Here is a 15,488-nt window from a genome sequence, read left to right on the forward strand (position 1 = left end):
AAACACAGACTGTCACTGAGGCAGACTTTGTGGGGGGGAAACTGGGAGTCCTTACGGGATGGGTGGTTGTGTTGTCGGCGGCTACACTGAGGTGTGGTCTTGAAAGGGGAAGCGCAGTTTGAATGGCAGTCTAGAGATACGTAGACATACCTCAGTACCTCCTCTCCTCCTCCTCCTCACAGATGCGCTCCCCTCCTCGGAGGATGACGACGACGACGATGACTCCTCTTCAGAGGAGAAAGAAACAGACAACACCAAACCAAACCGTAGGCGTGAGACACTGTTTTCTAACTTACTTTGCTGCCTTTGAGCCCAGGGAGTTGAGCTGGGCAGGAAAGCCTGCCTAAGGAGGGAGGGGAGAAGCTCAGAAGGCCGGTGGGCCGTGGTCCCTGGCTGCTGGCCCAGAGCTACTGAGCAGGTAGATGGGATCCTGCCTGGGCCCTTGCTTCTGAGCCCGACCACTCTTGCTACCCTCATCTGTCTCCCTTTGGCTTCTCTTGGACAGCTGTAGCTCCGTACTGGACATCCCCGGAAAAGATGGAAAAGAAACTGCATGCAGTTCCAGCCGCCAAGACGGTGAAGTTCAAGTGCCCGTCCAGCGGGACACCCAACCCCACTTTGCGCTGGTTGAAAAATGGCAAAGAATTCAAACCTGACCACCGAATTGGAGGCTACAAGGTACCCATGCGTACATATCAAAGCAAAGCTAGGATAAGACATTAGATAGGGGCTGGATAGGAATATGCCTTTGCTATTTTGGTTTTTGCTGTTGTCTGTTCTTGTTGTTGTTTTAGTTGCCTTTTTAAAGGTGGGATGTTTGTTGTCGATTTTTAAAAATTTAAAGTTTATTTTATGATTGTTTCACCTGCATGTACGTATGTGTACCAGAGATGTGCCTGCAGCGATCTGGAGAGGGTGTCAGATTCCTGGGAACTACACAGTACTTTTTATTTATTTATTTATTTATGTATTTATTTATTTATTTATTTTTCACTACTTGACTTTTATTTTTTTGTGGGAAGATATGCATGTGGAGATCAGAGAGAAGCCCAGTGGAGTCAGTTTTCTCCTTCAACTGTGTGGGTCCTGCAGACCAGTCTGAGGTCATCAGACTCGGGCAAAAGTCCCTTGTACCCATTGAGTCATCTCACCAGCCACCATCAGCCCCTCCCTCCCTCCTTTCTTTGTTGTTGTTGTTGGGTTTTTGTGTGTGTGTGTGTGTGTGTGTGTGTGTGTGTGTGTGTGTGTGTGGCAGGGGACTCACTATGCATACCAGACTGCCCTCAATCTCACAGAGATCCACCTGTCTTTGCGTCCTGAGTGCTGGGGTTAAAGAAAGGCATGTACCAATTTTTGGGTTTTGGGGGGACAGGGTTTCTTTGTGTAGCCCTGGCTATCCTGGAATCACTCTGTACACCAGGCTGGCCTTGAACTCAGAGATCCGCCTGGGATTAAAGTCGTGCGTACCACCACCCCCCCACACATACTCACACGCACACATTCCCACTTTAGCACTTTTAAAGGACCTTTCTCAGGACAGATTACCGGAAATGATATTGTCAGATAAGAGAGTGTAGACATGTTTTAAGCTGTCAGTACATAGAACCCATGTCCCCCTTCTTGCCTCATCCCCTTTCCTCATCCTCCCGCTCCTCTGTAGTGCATACTAAGCCTGCACCGCGGAGTTACATCTGCAGCCCCCAAGTCCTAAAGGAAAATCAGTCTCCTTCCCATAAGGGAGTGTGAGGGACAGGCCCACTAGGCGGTCGCCAAGAAATACAATAGGTCCAAGTGTTTGTGTTGCTTATTGACACCATTAGGGATTTCCTATTTTGATAAGCCGCTTCCTTTCCCTCTGGGGGTCAAGTCCTTTTGATGAGAAGCTCTTCCCCAGAGATCTGCTGGCCCACAAGGTCCCCAAATATGTCTCACATCACTTAAGAGTCTCTTTTCTCATACCTTCCTGACTGGTTTGTTTGGTTTTGGTTTTTGTTTTGTTGTTGTTGTGTGTTTTTTGTTTGTTTGTTTGTTTGTTTGTTTTTAAGACTGCGCGTTTCTTCTCTGTAGACCCCAGACTGGCCTGGAACTCCCAATTCTCTTGTCTTGGCCTGCCAGCTGCTGAGATCACAGGCATGTGCCACCGTGCCTGGCTTCTCATTGTTCTTGTATAAGAAAAGGAGAAGAGGGCGGCTGGAGAGACAGCTTAGTGGTTAAGCGTATAACATTCTTCCAGATGACTAGAATCCTGTTCCTGCGCCTACATCAGAGAACTCACAAACACCTATAAATAACCCCAGCTCCAAGGCCTCTGTGGGCACCTATGCTCACATGTACACACACACACACACACACACACACACACACACACACACACACACACACGTAAACATGCATACTCTTACATAACAATAGATCTTTTTCTTTCTCTTTATTATTTATTTTGTTTTTGTTTGAACCAAGGTTTCTCCATGTAGCCCTGCCTGTCTTAGAACTCACTCTGTAGACCAGGCTGACCTCAAACTCATAGAGCTCTGCCTGTCTCTGCCTCCCAAGTGCTGAGCTTACAGGCCTGTGCCACCACTCCCAGTTCTTTTTCTTTCTTTCTTTTTTATTTTTATTTGTTTATTTTGGTTTTTAGAGACAGAATTTCTCTGTGTAGCCTTGGCTGTCCTGGATTCTCTTTGTAGACCAGGCTGGCCTCTAACTCACAAAGATCCACCTGCCTCTGCCTCCCAAGTGCTGGGATTAAATGCGTGCGTCACCACGCACGGTTCTTTCTTTTTTAAAAGAAGGAATATGGGAAAGCTTTACCTTAACTTACCAACTACTTCTGTTTGCAAGTTTCTGTGCGTCAGCCTGGACAAGGCAGCTTTCTAGCCTGTAAAGGTTTTGTAACCTCATGAGAAGGCAGCTGTCAAAGGACAACTGTGGTGAACAGCTTGCCACAGTTCTTCATTCGAAGAGCGGAGGGAGGATTGAGCACAGATCTGACCAGAGTTAACTGGGAGAGGACGCAAGTTTTTTGGGGTTTTTAAAGATTTATTTATTATTATGTATACAGTGTTCTGCCTTTGTGTACACCTGCAGGTCAGAGGAAGGCATCACATAGATGGTTGTGAACCACCATGTGGTTGCTGGGAATTGAACTCAGGATCTCTGGAAGAGCAGACAGTGCTCTTAACCTCTGAGCCATCTCTCCAGCCCCCTGTTTTATTTTTTATTACATTTACATTTGTGTGCCCATGTGCAAGCAACAGCGTGCATATGGAGACCACAGGAAGACTGCAGGAGCTGGTTGTCTCCTTCCACCACGTGGGTCCTAAGAGTCAGGCTTGGTGGCAAGTGCCTTTATCCACCGAACCATCTTGCCAACCTTGAGGAACTAGCTTTTGAAACTTGCTGTGTCGGGAATGAAGCTGACAGACATGGAGAAGATTCCCAGGGAGCTTTGGAGGATTTGCCAAAGGCATGTTTGCTTCTGAGTGCTACCGTGAAGATGTCCGGCATTTCCACACCATGCTAGTTTAGTTTGCGAGATGTGTTCTGAGTGTAAATAGACCAGGAACTAGTCCATCTAGACTTTGTGTTGGCTAACGGTGCAGCACTGGCCATATGTGCTGCTTTCATCTCCATTCTCCCCCAGACCCTCAGCAAAGTCCCTCGTCCTTGTCCTACAGGTCCGTTATGCCACCTGGAGCATCATAATGGACTCCGTGGTGCCGTCTGACAAGGGCAACTACACCTGCATCGTGGAAAACGAGTATGGCAGCATTAACCACACCTACCAGCTTGATGTTGTGGGTAAGAAGATCAAGGTCAAGGAGGCCAAGAGGCAGTCAGAGGACAGGGAAGGGTAGGAAAAGGCAGCTGAGGAGCCTGAGGCCCTAGGATGGAATCTGGACATTTGGCCTATACTTCTTACTTTGAGCCTCAATGTTCCCTCCCTCCCTCCCTCCCTCTCTCCCCCTCTTTCTCCCTCCCTCTTGTTGTTCCTTCCAATTTGAGATATGATCTCAGGCTTTAGCTTAGGCTACTTTGGAACTCACCGTATAGTGCAGCCTGGCTTTGAACTCATGGTGATCCTCCTGTTCTCGCTTCCTCAAGTGCTAAGATTATAGACATGGGCCTGCCTTAAGCCTCACCCCCCCCCCCTCTCTCTCTCTCTCTCTCTCTCTCTCTCTCTCTCTCTCTCCCTCCCTCCCTCCCTCCCTCCCTCCCCCCTTCTTCCCTCACTCCCCCCCCCCAGTCTTCTCTCCCCCTCCCTCCCCATCTCCCTCTCCTCCTCCCCCATCTCCCCTCCTTCCCTTCCTTCCTTTTTCACTTTTTAAGATAGTGGCTCTCTATGTATCCCTGGTTGTCCTGGAACTTGCTCTGTACACCAGGCTGACCTTGAACTCACCCGAGATCTGCCTGTTCTGCCTTCCTGACTGTTGGAATTAAAGACATGCACTACTGTTGCTGGCTTACCTTTTTGTTTGTTTAATTCATTCACTAGGCAACAGCTACTGTTACCCTACATGTGTTGAAAGATACAGCGATAAAAAGATATAATAGTTGCTGTTGCTTAATGAACACCGCAAATATGCCAGGTCTTTAAATCCATGCCCTGAACTTTGTCTTTCGTGTCCTTGCAGTATAGGCACAATTAGAGTAGCTATAGATCAAGTGCACACACTGAGGTACAGAGGCCAAGTGCCTTGAAATGCAGACTCCGAGGTGTGTCCACTTGGTGGTATCCTGGAAGACAGGAGGAATGGAGTATTGTTCATCTCAGGGCTATGATTGTAGAGATCCTGGGTCTCCTGATAGGGTCCAGGGTCTCACATGCTGGAATCTGGGGTTGTGTCTCTGTTCAGACAAGAGACTTGTTAGTGGGTACGGGACTGGAAGAAATGGTGTCCCTTCTTTTAAATCAGGTTGGAGGGGCTGGGAAGGATACTGGGGAGTCAGTGTAGGCCTTACCTTGGTCAGCATCCCAACCAGGACCAGGCCCTCGAACCCTCAACACATCCATCCTCATCCTTCCTCCACAGAGCGATCACCTCACCGGCCTATCCTTCAGGCAGGGTTGCCTGCCAACAAGACCGTGGCCTTGGGCAGCAACGTGGAGTTCATGTGTAAGGTGTACAGTGACCCTCAGCCCCACATCCAGTGGCTAAAGCACATCGAGGTGAACGGGAGCAAGATTGGGCCAGACAACTTGCCGTACGTCCAGATTCTGAAGGTAATCCTCGCCTCATTGTTGGCTAGTTTTCCGGGAAGGTCACGTGTCCCCCCCAGGACTCAGTGCCTGGGATTAGGGCTCAGCCTTACCCATAAGGCACATACTCCTTCTTAGTAGGGATCTAGCCACAGGCTGGTGACAGCGGAAGATGGAGGTGACCTAGGAACAGAGGGTAGGGTGGGCCACGCTGGTTGCTGGTTCCTATTGAGTGACTCGGTATGTTGGGTCAGTAATTCAAGGAAGGCATTGAAACTCTTGCTTGCTTGTGGCCTGGGACCACAGCCTTCTAACAACAAATGTTTCCCACTGTCCATCTTGATTGTTTCCTTAAGTTACCATCTTTTGACAAACATGGTAAATGACATAGGGGGTTTGCTGAAGTGGCTGGGAAAGTAAATGCCACCTATAAATTCTATGCCGTTTGAGGAGTAATGGCATTTTCTTCCTTTTTCCTCTCACTCCCAGCCTTTCATTGACCCTGAATGCTCCATTAATCCAGGGACGTAATTGGCTAAGTCTCCAGTGGATCTTGCTGCAGGAAAAACCAGAAGTTAGACCCCACCCTCCCCTGCCTTGGCTGTCTGTCCTACAGATTTACTGCCTGCCCCTTCTCTTTGCCACTGGGAACAAAGGGGGCCAGCTTTATTTAGCTTTGGGTCTTGGAGTTCTTTCTCCAATTACAAGTTCCCACCCCAGGCTTGGAGGAGGGAGTTTAACACACAGCAAGTACTTGCTTTGGGACAGGCACCCCTCTCCCCCCACCTCCTCTCTTTTCCCTTCTCCCCCCACCATCCTCCCCTTTCCATTTCCCTTTTTCTTCTTTGCTTTCCCTGTCCCCTTTCCCTTCTGTTTTACTATTTTAGCCTCCCCTCTCTACCCGCGGTTTCATTTTGTCCCACTCGGAAGACTGTAGGCCTCAGTGTCTCCCTTGCCTTGGCTCCCAGGAGCACAGTGTGGCCACATCTCAGTGTTTGCCCAACTGACTGGTGTGTCGTTGGTTTGTTCCAGCATTCGGGGATTAATAGCTCGGATGCGGAGGTGCTGACACTGTTCAATGTGACAGAGGCCCAGAGCGGGGAGTATGTGTGTAAGGTTTCCAATTATATTGGTGAAGCTAACCAGTCTGCGTGGCTCACTGTCACCAGACCTGTGGCAAAAGGTAATGGGGAGATGGACGGGACCCTGTACTGAGTACTTGATTTAGGCTCCACACTGTTGGGGCAGGTTGGGAAGCCAGCACCGACTCTATCTTTCTCCTACTGTGTTCCTAATGCCCAGAGCCATGGAAAAATCCCTGGCTTGGGGGGCCTGGTTTGGTTTGGTACTATGTAGGTTATCTGTGGCTCCCTTTGTGCCTTATATACGTGTGTGTGTGTGTGTGTGTGTGTGTGTGTGCGTGTGTGTGTGCGTGCGTGCGTGCGTGTGTGTGTGTGTGTGTGTGTGTGTGTGTGTAGGTACATGTGCCTATCATGGACTTGTGAGATGTTAGGAATGATGCCTCAGACTGATTTTCAGTGGTGGCTAAGAGAAGGAACCAGGTATTGTTTTCCAAGCCAGTACTCTGTGTGTGTGTGTGTGTGTGTGTGTGTGTGTGTGTGTGTGTGTGTGTGTGTGTGAATTTTCTTTCCTTGCCATCTGTACCCACTGACTCTCTTTACCTAAAACCAAACAGCCCCCCACCTGCCAGGTCCTATTTCTCCATGCTGCCCACCGCCCGCATGCTTGGCTGGGCCAGTGGCTGCCAACGTCTGGTGAAGGGTCGTAACCAAGCCGTCGTCTCCTCAGGTCTGCCGGAGCACCTCCCTCAGGGCCTCACTCTTTTCCTCTAACAGGTTTCGCTGCCTGGTGGTTTTCTGCCTTGTTGCAATGGAGATGCTAGGGAGCATCTCTTCTTCTGGTTTCGGTCCCCTTCTCTGTCCCCTCTGTTTCTCTGCCTCCCCGAGGTCTCATATCCTGTGCTTGTCCATTTTGCTCCCGTCGTCTCTTCTAGACTGCTGGAGTCAATACCACCGACAAGGAAATGGAGGTGCTTCACCTACGGAATGTCTCCTTTGAGGATGCGGGGGAGTATACGTGCTTGGCGGGTAACTCTATCGGACTCTCCCATCACTCTGCATGGTTGACCGTTCTGGAAGGTATACACTGCACCGATCCTTTCCATGTCCTGCCTTTGCCATGGGAGTGGCGCATCCATTACAGGCCTGGGGAGAGCCAGGAAGGGACGGCTCCCGTCTGCTCTGTGACCTTTTTGCTCCGGCTTTGAGGCACATGCAGGTGGGGTTCCTGGGTTTTCAGGAAGCGATGTGGCAGCCTCCCCTGCACATGTGTATCTGGCTCTCTCCGGTCAGTGTAATGCATGCATGAGCTCTGGGTTTACCTTGCAGCAGGGCTTTCCAGGGCAGGCTCCTTCCATCCTTGGGGAAGCCCTCATCCCTTTGGTACTGAGGGTCTGAATTATAGGGTCTTCTTTGGCCAGTCCCAGGAGTATCAGCAAGAAAAACCCTGGACCTCTTCTCCTTGAATACAGGTTCTTGGCCTATATAGGAGCCTAAGGCTTCTGTGGAGTGTTGCTGGCCCACTCTTCATTCTTCTGCACTTTGATTGACATGCCTGGATAGCAAGCTTCAACTACCTTAAGAAAGGCCTGTTGGGGACTGGAGAGATGGCTCAGAGGTTAAGAGCATGGACTGCTCTTCCAGAGGTCCTGAGTTCAATTCCCAGCAACTACATGGTGGCTCACAACCATCTATAATGTGATCTGAGGCCCTCTTCTGGCCTGCAGGTGTACATGGAGGCAGAGCACTGCATACACAATAATTAATAGATAGATAGATAAATAAATAAATTAAATAAATAAATAAATAAATATTGAAAAAGAAAGAAAGAAAGGCCTGTCTTAGGCACTCAGGAGCCCTGATGGTACCCATTTGACCTCTCTGGCCATCCCTCCTGGCCTCCCCTCCCAAGCTGGGAGATCTGTTGTCTGTGTGGCAGCCAGGAAGGAAGGAGCCCTGCAGCCTTGCCGGGTGGTGGGCTGGTGACCACAGGACCAGTATGGTTTTGCCTGCATGTGGCCTTAGCGCTGCTTCTCTGCAGCTGCTAAGAGCGTCTCTTCTGTCTTCTTCCCTTCCACCTCGCTTGCCCAGCGGCCTCGCCCACTGCCGCTAGCATCCTGTCTTTATCATTGTTCCGGTCTCTCTCTCTGTGTAGTCTGCTCCCTATAAGTCTTCATTTCCTGACCCTGGGGGGAAAGGACAAACAGGACACTTTGCCTGTCATTGGGTCTGTTGTCTCCTTGTTGGGCTGGGAGGACTCCCAGGGGGGATTACTTTTTCTTTGGCTGGCTGAGGTTTTGAAGGGAGGACTGTTGGAGGAGGAGGGCGGCAAGGAGGTGCCCAGTAGGTGGACACTGTTTCTTGTGCTGAAGGGAAGCTAGATTAACTGGCAAGTGGAGATGAGCAAGCATCTTAGTTGGACTTACTATTGCCGTGGTGGTAAAACCCCGTGACCAGAAGCAACTTGGGAAGGAAAGGGTTTATTCTGCTTACTCTTCCGAATAACAGTTCTTTCGTCATCAAAGGCAGTCGGGCAGAAACTTAAACAGGGCACAAACCTGCAGGCGGGAGCGGATACAGAGGCCAGGAAGGGTTGCTGCTTACTGGCGAGCTCAGCCTGCTTGCATACAGTACCCAGGACCACCTGGATGACATCACCCACAATGGGCTGGGCCTTCCCCCATCAATCACTGATGAAGAGAATGCCTTACAGGCTTGCCTACAGCCCACTCTTATGGAGGCATTTTCTCAATTGAGGTGCCCTCCTTTCAGATGACTGTATCTAGTTGACATAAGCACAGTATATGAACTCTACGAATAAGTGAAAGAACACTGTAAGATGATGCGATGCCCCGCCCACACCTCCCATTTCCTTACATTTTAGGAATCCTGTAGGGCCATGAATAGATTTCCTAAGAACTGCCAGATAAATGCCTGGGGTTTTTTGTTTGTTTGTTTGTTTGTTTTTTCATCTAGAGGCGTATTTAGGCATTAAATTTATTTTGCCTGTGTTTTAGCCATTTACTCGTCTGATCCAACAGAGGCGACAGATGTTTAGTGAGACACAGGGTGGCTACTGGGAGCATTCATGAGTCTTCACTCTGAATGCCGCTCTATGAATTGTGCTTTGAGGACCGTGCTGTCCCTTGGGCATAAGAGCCTGTCTCCATATGATATATATGCACAGCACTGAGAAGGTTCTGGTACACATCTAGCCCAGTAGTGAGCTAAGCAAGGAGGCCCTGCAGTTAATGAGTGTTCGTGTAGCAGGATAGTCTAGGCTTCGCCCTCTATGGCCTCTTGAGTTTAAGGATGTTGAAGGATGCCTCTAAGGTCCCAAGGTGTCTGGTCCTTTAGATGCCAGACTCCCCGTCTACGTTGGGATCTAGCTGGATTCTCTCCTTCCCTACAAGTTCCCAGGGGAAAGGAACAGGTGTTGGGTTTCTCCCGGGGCATACCCCTCATGAGCAAAGCACTCATGACCTGCTGACACCCTATCCACACTGACTCAGCCCTGGAAGAGAGGCCAGCTGTGATGACGTCACCGCTCTACCTGGAAATCATCATCTACTGCACCGGGGCCTTCCTGATCTCCTGCATGGTGGGCTCTGTCATCATCTACAAGATGCGGAGTGGCACCAAGAAGAGCGACTTCCATAGCCAGATGGCTGTGCACAAGCTGGCCAAGAGCATCCCTCTGCGCAGACAGGTAACAGAAAGTAGATGGGGGATCCGCAGGCTCACCGCCGCCTTGCCTCCGGGGCCTATTCCCTCCCCATCCCTCCTGGCTGTTCCTCGTCTTCCACTTTGGACTTTGTCCCAACCTCTGGACCAGGCACATTGGAACATTATAAACTAACTCTGGCTCTATGCCTAGCCACCCTGTACCCCAGCCACAAAGGCCTCATTCTGTCACCTGAGACACAGTAGGCAGAAATGGGTTAGAAGGTGCGGGTATGAGGAAGATGAACTGTTCTTCAGAACACTGCTGACCCAGAAAAGTGCCTTGGGGATTAGCAATCCATAAATGGGAGGCAGAATTTTTGCAAAGAATTGGGGACAAGAAAAGAACCTATTAGGCTGGAAGAGTTATAATTGGCATGCGCATTGAATAGGTGAGTAAAATGGAAAGACCTTTGGGTTTTTTTTTTTTAGGACAAGATTTCTGGGTGTAGCCCTGGCTGTCCTTGGAACTAGTTCCGTAGATGAGGCTGGCCTCGAACTCACAGAGTTCTGCCTGCCTCTGCCTCCCGAGTGCTGGGATTAAAGCCGTGCACCACCACCGCCTGGCTCCAGAAAGACTTTTTGATGGTGGAAATTGCTCAGTCATAGGGTATCTGCCCATACAGGTGTTTTTCACACCACACTGTTAAGTGATGGAAGCGAGTCTACGTCACAGCAAGAAGCTGGGGGTTTGGGATGAGTTAGCTGCCGCTTCCCCCTCTCCCTGCTAGAAGGGTGACCCCACTCTTTTCTACAGGTGTCAGCTGACTCTAGCGCGTCCATGAACTCTGGGGTTCTCCTGGTTCGGCCGTCACGACTCTCCTCCAGCGGGACCCCCATGCTAGCTGGAGTCTCTGAATATGAACTTCCTGAAGATCCCCGCTGGGAGCTGCCACGAGACAGGTGTGACTGCTGTGCTTTTCCACTGAGGAGCCCCACGCTTGGTATTCTAGCCGCAGAAATTGTGTAGGCTGAGGCCTTCTAGGTAGTGAAAAGGCACGTGATGCCTCTAAAAACAGCAGCCCTACTGCTCCCTGCTCTCGATTGAGTGAAATACCAGAGAAATGGGGTTGAGCTGTCCTAGAAACGTTTGCCCTTCCTGGGTGATGGTGGCAGCACACGCCTTTAATCCCAGCACTTGGGGAGGCAGAGGCAGGTGGATCTCTGTGAGTTCGAGGCCAGCCTGGTCTACAGAGTGAGTTCAGGACACCCAAGGCTACCCATAGAAAACCCTGTCTCAAAAAACCAGGAGGAGGGTGTAGTTTGACCTTTACCAGCCCTGACTGTCACTCCCTATTTGTTTTCCACTCAAGACTGGTCTTAGGCAAACCCCTTGGAGAGGGCTGCTTTGGGCAGGTAGTATTGGCAGAGGCCATCGGGCTGGATAAAGACAAACCCAACCGTGTGACCAAAGTGGCCGTGAAGATGTTGAAGTGTGAGTAATGCTTCTTGTTCCTGCCTGAGCAAAGTTAGGTCTGGACCAAATAGCACACGTTCTATGATTCTGTCATTGCTCTCGCCTATTACACTCCCTGAGGGGGCAGATCTAGGGGTAGAGGGGGATGGCACAACCCTCAGTGTTTTTAAAAATCTCACCTTGTTTCTTAATGGTGACCTGGCTTAGGTGCTCATCTTAGTCCCATAAACTGGCTGATTTTTTTTTTTTTTCCTCACGGTCGTCTCCAGCCACATTCAGTACCGCAGGGAGGTGGAGGTTCCTGGATGGGAAAGTGGGAGGGAAGAAAGCAAGTCCGGGAGAAACGGAGGGGCTCCTCCTGGACCTCCTCCTCCCCCCCCCCCCCCCCCCAGCTATTACATGTCCTTCCTACCTCCCTCACCTTACTCTCTGGTTTGTCTGTGAAGCCGATGCAACAGAGAAGGACTTGTCGGATCTCATCTCCGAGATGGAGATGATGAAGATGATCGGGAAACACAAGAACATCATCAACCTGCTGGGGGCGTGCACGCAGGATGGTAGGTGGCGGCTCCAGGGTCAGGGCTTGGGCTCTGGGCATCAACCTGCTGGGGGCGTGCACACAGGATGGTAGGTGGCAGCTCCGGGGTCAGGGCTTGGGCTCTGGGCATCTGCCAAAAGACTGGCGGGCCCCATTGGCATTCACTCATCAATACCGAGACTTAGTGTGTGAATTGGAGCCTCTACATTCATTAGGGCTCCTACCCTCAACTTTGCTAGGAAGCTTTCTGGATTACACTAGCTTTCTTTGGGCAGAATAACTATCCCGTTCCCCTCCAGAGGAGGAGGAGGCTGGAAAGAGAGGTCACATTAAGCACGGGACATAAATAGCCTGTGACATTAGGAGGGAAGGGCTTCTGACCTGTGGTCTCTCTCTGTGCTCGCAGGTCCTCTCTATGTCATTGTGGAGTATGCCTCCAAAGGCAACCTCCGGGAGTATCTGCAGGCCAGGAGGCCTCCCGGGCTGGAATATTGCTACAACCCCAGCCACAATCCCGAGGAACAGCTATCTTCCAAAGATCTGGTCTCCTGTGCCTATCAGGTGGCTCGGGGCATGGAGTATCTTGCCTCTAAGAAGGTATGGCGCCGGAATGCATCCCTTCCCACCAAAGGCAGGATGGACCTGAACCCACCTAGTGCTTAGTTTATGACCACATAGTCAACGCTGCCCTTGAGCGCCTGGTTTTTCTGCCTCCGTCTCCCCGTGCTAGTATGCTAGCATGCACTACCATACCTGGCCCCAGCTGACGGCCCCTTGTGTTGTATTAGGCTCTCAAAGAGTTGCGAGAGCGCTTGTAGCCTTGAGGTCAGATTGATTTAGGTTTGAGTTTGTATAACCACTTTCTGCATAGATTCAGGCAGCTTCCCCTTCCTTCTCCCCAACAGGGTTTCTCTGTGTAGCCTTGCCTGTCCTGAACTCACTTTGTAGACCAGGCTGGCCTTGAACTCACAGCAGTCCACCTGCCTCTGCCTCCCGAGTGCTGGGATTAGAGCCCTGGGCCACCATAGGCCCTCAGGCAGCTACTTTTTAACTTAAATGTTTTTCTTTTTGAAATTAAGGTCCCAATTTGTAACAGAGGTCAACCTCATATTCATTGTGTAGCACAGGCCGGCCTTAAATTTGTAATTATTATACCTCAGTCTCTCAAGTGTTGGGATTACATGGCATGTGCTACTGAACCCAGCCTTATATTTTATTATTTTTTAAAGATTTATTTATTTGCCAGGTGGTGGTGGCACACGCCTTTAATCCCAGCACTTGGGAGGCAGAGGAAGGTGGATCTCTGTGAGTTTGAGGCTAGCCTCTAGTCTATGTAGAGCAAATTCCAAGACAGTCAAAGCTACACAGAGAAACCCTGCTTTGGGGAAAAAAAATTTTTTTTAATTTATTTATGTATTTTATGTACATGAGAGTACTCTACTTGCTTGTATGACTGCATGACTAAAGAGAACATGAGATCCATTGTAGATGGCTGTGAACCACCATGTGGTTTCTGGGACTTGAACTCAGGGCCTCTGGAAGAGCAGCCAGTGCTCTTTATCGCTCAAGCACCTGTATTTCTTCAGACACAAAGTAAGAATACTTATTTCTATGTAGTACAGTTATTGAGAGGCTAATATGGATTATGTTTGTGAAAGTGCTGTCACAGGTTTCAGTGCTCGCTCTATCTTTGCATTAACTTCCTACACAGTGTGGCCGTGTTCTGCCAGGGAGGACAGGGCTCCACATACACACCTCCACAGACCTAGCATAAGCCCAAACTATTTTGGGCGTACAAATCTAAAAGCTAAAGGTTAGGCTCAAGAAAGAAGGCATAAAAGAGGGGCTCCCTAAAGTGATTTACTGAGAAGGCTCCAGCTGAACGTGTCTGGAACTAAATACTTGGGAGGGGGTGTCTAGAGGGTATGGGGGTGTCTAGAGGGTGTGGGGGTGTCTAGAGGGTATGGGGGTGTCTAGAGGGTATGGGGGTGTCTAGAGGGTATGGGGGTGTCTACAGGGTATGGGGGTGTCTACAGGGTATGGGGGTGTCTACAGGGTATGGAGGTACATGGGCCAAAGACCTGTGAGGCAAAATGGCCCTGCTGCCCACTACACAGTAAGTGCTGGAGTAGAGGAGACTAGATGGCTGAGTGGCAGTTCAGGGTTGTCATCTCTGCCTCTTCTTCCCTCTCTGCAGTGCATACACCGGGACCTGGCTGCCAGGAATGTCCTGGTGACAGAAGACAATGTAATGAAGATCGCAGACTTTGGCCTAGCTCGAGACATTCACCATATCGACTATTATAAAAAAACCACCAATGTAAGTTTCTCGCTTGGCATGGCCTGGGCCCCGTGCCACTAGACGTTTGTCCACTCTGATGTCTTGGCTACACTCGCATGGCATGTTCCATGCCCTGGGTCCCACCCTCACTGCCCGGAACCATCATCTTTAACTCACCCCGTGAGTCCTCCGTGTCAATTCCCCCAACATACATACAATGCTGCTTGCAGGGCCGGCTGCCTGTGAAATGGATGGCGCCCGAGGCATTGTTCGACCGGATCTACACCCACCAGAGTGATGTGTGAGTTTGAAACACGCAATTACATGGGATACACTGGGGTTAAGAATTCTAACAGTCCTGTACCTGGAGACTGATGAAAATCCCATGTGGTCATTAAGAGTGGATGGGAGGGAAATGCATTGTCCCATGAGCAGCGTGTTCCCGCCTTCTCTGCATCGCCTCTTGCTACCCCCTTGTCGCCTGTGCCCTGCCCTCTGAACTTAAGGACTGTGTTGGGGCAGAAGTTAAAGATGGGCACTTCCTACACTGACTTCTCAAGAGGACTTGGGAAAGAATCCCTAGGGCAGCCTAGCCCTGTGCTGCAAGTCACCGTGGCAGTGTGCTCTCCCATAGGTGGTCTTTTGGGGTGCTCTTGTGGGAAATCTTCACTTTGGGCGGCTCTCCGTACCCTGGTGTGCCTGTGGAGGAACTCTTCAAGCTGCTGAAGGAGGGCCACCGAATGGACAAGCCCAGTAACTGCACCAATGAGCTGTAAGCACGAAGCGGGGAGAAGGGGAGGGAGAGGGTTGGTAGTCAACGCTGTTTGAGTCCGCCATTTGCAAGCTGGGTTGGATGTTTGGGCAAACAGGGTTCCCTATGTAGTGGCTCATGGGAGGTTCCTGAGGTCCTGAGCCCGGCTTAGAAGGAAGCAGGGGCATAGTGGGCAGAGGGTAAAAGCTCTGTGCTTGGAGGAAGTAGCCTCTCCGGCTGTCCATTCCCCAAGCCCTCGGGCTCACTCTGCCATTGCCCTCCCCGTTTGCCCTCCCCATCCTGCTCTAGGTACATGATGATGCGGGACTGTTGGCATGCAGTGCCCTCTCAGCGGCCTACTTTCAAGCAGCTGGTAGAAGACCTGGATCGGATTGTGGCCTTGACCTCCAACCAGGTATGGCTGCCCTGGGTTGGAACTTGGGCCAACATCATGTAGGCACCTAAGGGGACACTGTGATAGGAAGGTTTGTGTGCCACT

General features: G+C 50.5%; 1 protein-coding gene across 8 annotated transcripts in view; it reads left to right on the plus strand.

Annotated features, from left to right (window-relative positions):
* The window catches only part of FGFR1 (fibroblast growth factor receptor 1), a 59,092-nt gene that overhangs the window by 42,526 nt on the left and 1,078 nt on the right, over positions 1-15,488 (plus strand). For 2 of the 8 annotated variants that reach the window (XM_084760278.1, XM_084760282.1), the window contains 14 exons: positions 183-272; positions 506-678; positions 3,678-3,801; positions 5,034-5,224; positions 6,233-6,383; positions 9,792-9,988; positions 10,760-10,905; positions 11,316-11,437; positions 11,866-11,976; positions 12,364-12,554; positions 14,155-14,277; positions 14,469-14,539; positions 14,873-15,010; positions 15,299-15,404. In XM_084760278.1, the coding sequence (XP_084616404.1) occupies positions 183-272; positions 506-678; positions 3,678-3,801; positions 5,034-5,224; positions 6,233-6,383; positions 9,792-9,988; positions 10,760-10,905; positions 11,316-11,437; positions 11,866-11,976; positions 12,364-12,554; positions 14,155-14,277; positions 14,469-14,539; positions 14,873-15,010; positions 15,299-15,404 (1,934 nt within the window). Of the gene's footprint in view, positions 1-182; positions 273-505; positions 679-3,677; positions 3,802-5,033; positions 5,225-6,232; positions 6,384-7,214; positions 7,360-9,791; positions 9,989-10,759; positions 10,906-11,315; positions 11,438-11,865; positions 11,977-12,363; positions 12,555-14,154; positions 14,278-14,468; positions 14,540-14,872; positions 15,011-15,298; positions 15,405-15,488 lie in introns of all 8 variants that reach the window. The other 6 variants (XM_084760280.1, XM_084760284.1, XM_084760279.1 and 3 more) reach the window with 3 other exon arrangements.

Source organism: Acomys minous, assembly GCF_964271855.1.
Source record: "Acomys minous genome assembly, chromosome: 15".
Taxonomy (NCBI): domain Eukaryota; kingdom Metazoa; phylum Chordata; class Mammalia; order Rodentia; family Muridae; genus Acomys; species Acomys minous.